The 4,111-nt window shown below is 49.0% G+C and overlaps 1 protein-coding gene across 1 annotated transcript; it reads left to right on the top strand.

Moving 5' to 3' along the window:
- Positions 1 to 1,477: 1,477 nt before the first annotated feature.
- Positions 1,478 to 2,413, top strand: LOC129345996 (olfactory receptor 1468-like). The gene has a single exon (XM_055003247.1). It carries the CDS (start codon positions 1,478 to 1,480, stop codon positions 2,411 to 2,413), a length of 936 nt encoding a protein of 311 aa, XP_054859222.1.
- Positions 2,414 to 4,111: the final 1,698 nt, after the last annotated feature.

The raw sequence follows: 4,111 nt of genomic DNA, 5'->3' as shown, positions 1-4,111 counted from the left end.
GGGATTTTGTGTGTACTTTCAGCAGCAGTATCTGCTACGTTTCCTCCTATCATGCTGTTGGATTGCTGTTTTCATAATTTTTTTTAAAAAATGGTAGTTTTAAAGAAAAGAAATTGGGAATTCTGGGGAAATAACGGGATGGGTCCCCCTACTACCATACCACTCCACTGAGCACTCTTTTTAAAAATAACTTTTATTAAACATAGAAGCAAAGTCTATTTTTAAAATTAAAATATTCATGTACCATCGTTCATTTTGGCTCAAGTTGGAAACCTGCCTGTAGTCTAGGAAGCAAGCAAGTGGCTCTTCCACTGGAGGAGGAACCATTTAAGCTAGAAGACCAATCCTTGGAAGAGGGTTGGATCCACCTCAATAGATCAGGGCAAAAGATATTTACAAGCAGGGACTCACAAGAAAACTTAAGAGGGATGGAGGGAAACCCCTTCTTCCTCTTCCAAGTGACCTTGGTCACCACTTAGGGCCAAGCTACACATGACGAATGACACTTGAACAGCAAGTGTATTTCTCCCTGTTCACTTGCCCTCCACTCAATCCACTTGCCGTTCAAGTGTCATTCGTCATGTGTAGCTTGCCCCTGAGTCTGCCTGCCTTCTTGTACGGGAATTGGAGTTGGGGAAGAAATAAAGGAGAAAGCAGAAGCACAGCACTGCTTCCTTCCAATTGGCACTCAAGTCCTCGTTCTCTCCCTGGTGGGATAGGAAACTGGGAAAGGAAGGAAAGACAAGTGCCTCTGTTTCCTCCTGCCGCCGCCGCCACCTTGTTGCACTCCCAGCTCGCTCTCTTGCTTGTGGTGGAACCTCCTGCCGCTATTTACCACCTTCCCTGTCCCCAACAGACCTCCTGGCTTCTTCTTGGTCCAAAACCCATTACCATTGGGGGCTGCCTTCATGTTAGCCAAGAGCCAATTTTGAGAGCTTGTAAAACATCTTGTAATGTTTGGGGTTTCCATGTGAGCTTGCAGATTCCTCCTGGGTTGCAGAATATGACCAATTTCCCTATCGGGCACCATTGTGCAGGTATGCTGATCAGTACCATGTGGGAAATTCAGGGTTTGCAAATAATCCTGAAGTCACAATTCTGAATGGGAGGCCTGAGACCGGATCTCGCTGCTGACGCGTATCTTTAGTGGGCTATGAATAATGCTTGAATGAGGGAGAGAGACAGATGTGAGACAAAGAAAGAATCCATCACAGAGGCAGAGGAGTTAGCCATGTTAGCCTGTAGCAGCAAAATAGAGTCCAGTAGCACCTTTAAGACTAGCAAACTTTATTGTAGCATAAGCTTTCGAGAACCACAGCTTTCGTCAGATGCATCCCATCACAGAGGGATTCTCCCATAGTTTGCTGACTGTGTAGCCAGATAGGGGTGGGAGAAATTTGTGTCTTGGACTTCATTAGTCAACATTGCCTGCAGACCTCTACCTTTCTTATTTCATCCCCACAGCAGCATTGGCTCAATGTATCACAAGAACGCCACCGATGTTTCTGAATTCCTCCTCCGAGGTTTTCCGTTCCAGCCAGAGGTCCAAAGATTCCTCTTCCCGCTCTTCCTCTCCATCTATCTGCTCACCCTCCTGGGAAATGTAACCATCATCTTGTTGATCCGCTCCGACATGCAGCTCCTCCAGACGCCGATGTATTTCCTCCTCAGTCACCTTGCCCTCGCTGATCTTGGCTTTACCTCCACCACCATTCCCAAGGCGCTCGATAACTTGCTCTCTCAGAAGAAGACTATCTCCTACTGTGGTTGTCTGGCCCAGATGTATTTCTATATATCTTTTGGCAACTCAGACAGCTTCCTGTTGGCTTCCATGGCCTATGACCGCTACGTGGCCATCTGTTACCCACTGCACTATTCCTCCATGATGACCCACAAGCGTTGTCTCCAGCTGGCAGCAGCGTCCTGGACTATCCCCGTTATCCACTCACTGCTTTATACTCTTTTGATGGCCCACCTTGAATTCTGTGACTCTAGAGAGATCCCTCATTTTTTCTGTGACATTTACCCGGTTCTAGATGTCTCTTGTTCTAATACCGGAATCATAGAAATGTTACTAGTGACCGAGGGGTTGGTGGAAGTACTGGGGCCGTTTGTGCTCATTATCATTTCGTACGCATTCATCTTCTACACCATCATGAAAATTCCATCTGCCGCTGGGAAGCGCAAGGCCTTCTCCACGTGTGGGTCCCACATCTGCGTGGTGGTCTTGTTCTACGGCACCGTAAGCTGGGTGTATTTCAAGCCAAATTCCAAGAACTCAGAGCGTAAGGACACGGTGGCAGCTGTGATGTATACCATGGTAACCCCCATGTTGAATCCCTTTATCTACACCCTCAGGAACAGCGAGATGAAAGCAGCCATGAAGAGGGTCCTTAAGAAACATTTTCATTAATTTTGCAAGAACCAAACTGTGTCTGTGATTGGGTGTTCCTATGTTTCCCTCAGTACTCAGTACAGCAGAATTGAAGCCGTAGCAGTAGGGAAGCAAGCGTTCATTCTTCCTTGCGTAGGAACAGCTTGAATAAGTTGCAGTATCCATTTTACACTGGCTTCTCTCAATGTGTTGTAATGTTTGGCTAGGGGTGGGGATCGCTCACAGGTAAGTCAGAACTAGAGACGGCCACGATCCAAAATAAATTAACGATCCAGATGATCGTGGATCGGCGCCGGCGACAATCCCCAATAAACGATCCACACCGATCATCTCCCAGGGCCAAGCTACACATGACGAATGACACTTGAACGGCAAGTGGATTGATTGGAGGGCAAGTGAACAGGGAGAAACACACTTGCTGTTCAAGTGTCATTCGTCATGTGTAGCTTGGCCCAAAATTCCGATCCGTGGTTCATGGAGGCCAAAGCGGGGCGCGCTGCTATGCCCAGCTATGTGGGAGGTGGGTGCTGGCGACGGCTGCCGGGCCCGGCGGGCACAGGGAGACGGCAACGAGCCGCCTCCCCTCAGGGGGCGGGGGGTCTGGCCTGTGTTTGGCCGTCAGAGCTGCCTATCAGGGTTTGCAGGGATGAGATTGGAGTGCTCAGGGCTACAGAACACCCCCTTCCCCCTCCCTCCCCTGGCTGTCTTCTCCCAACTGGTGACTGCTTTGCTGCCCCGTGGTTGGAAGGAAGCCCTGCTGATCAAGGAAAGCTGGGCTTCCATTCGGGTTTCCAGGGCGACAGAAGGAGGGCAAACACAGCTCAGGCATTCCCCTGGCTCCGTTGCCAGCGGAATAGATTGCTGGTGCCTGAGCGTCTGGCTTCCTGATCCGAGCACGATCGCCCCGATCCAGCCCCCCCCCCCAATCGCTGGATCGTTAGCCATGGCTGAGCATGATCCGCCGGGTCCCGATTGCGCGATCGCCATTATCGTGGGTTTTTTTCAATCGTAATGCAGATCATGCCCATCTCTAGTCAGAACTACCCAGTAGTCATATCAGGCAGAGATCAGTGGATTTCCCAGTTAAAGTGAAAAGCAAGTTGTTTGTGTGTGTAATATTTACATCTCGATGCTGGATTCCATACTGTGCCTCTTAACCTTGCCTGGAACCTCAAAGCTGTCTTTCATTGGTGATACCCAAGTCAGTAGGTGTGGATGCTTTCTTCTAAGGAATTACACATCCCATGCTTTGGGGACAACACCCCCCCCCCCAATGTTTTCTGACATCCCACCAAATTAAGCAATCATCTATTCCCATGCCATTCCCTAGCAGCTGTCCCCTCCAACTGATATTAGCTGCGGTTGGCAAAGCCAAGTACAGTAGGATACTTTCTCCCTCTGCAATTTCTATCAGTGAAATGGCACTGAGGGCCAAGCTACACATGACGAATGACACTTGAACGGCAAGTGGATTGAGTGGAGGGCAAGTGAACAGGGAGAAATACACTTGCCGTTCAAGTGTCCATTCGTCATGTGTAGCTTGGCCCTAAGTCTCCCTTGCGGCCTTAAAATAAAATATTTGCAATTCAATATGGCCCCAGTTCTTCTAGTTTATGGCACTAGAGGCAAGAGTCCTTTGGATACCGCACCATGAACCCGATTTGCTGTTTGACTCATAGCAGAACTTACGGTGGTGACGAAACTTAGGGAGAGTCT

The sequence above is a fragment of the Eublepharis macularius genome, chromosome 19 (genome assembly GCF_028583425.1).
Source record: "Eublepharis macularius isolate TG4126 chromosome 19, MPM_Emac_v1.0, whole genome shotgun sequence".
NCBI classification, from domain to species: domain Eukaryota; kingdom Metazoa; phylum Chordata; class Lepidosauria; order Squamata; family Eublepharidae; genus Eublepharis; species Eublepharis macularius.
The sequence above is the reverse complement of the archived record's forward strand: the minus strand, read 5'-3'. Positions and strand labels throughout refer to the sequence as shown.

Bases quoted from the DNA above. Each gene is read 5' to 3' on its own strand.
- LOC129345996 (XM_055003247.1), top strand. From the start codon at position 1,478: ATGTATCACAAGAACGCCACCGATGTTTCTGAATTCCTCCTCCGAGGT.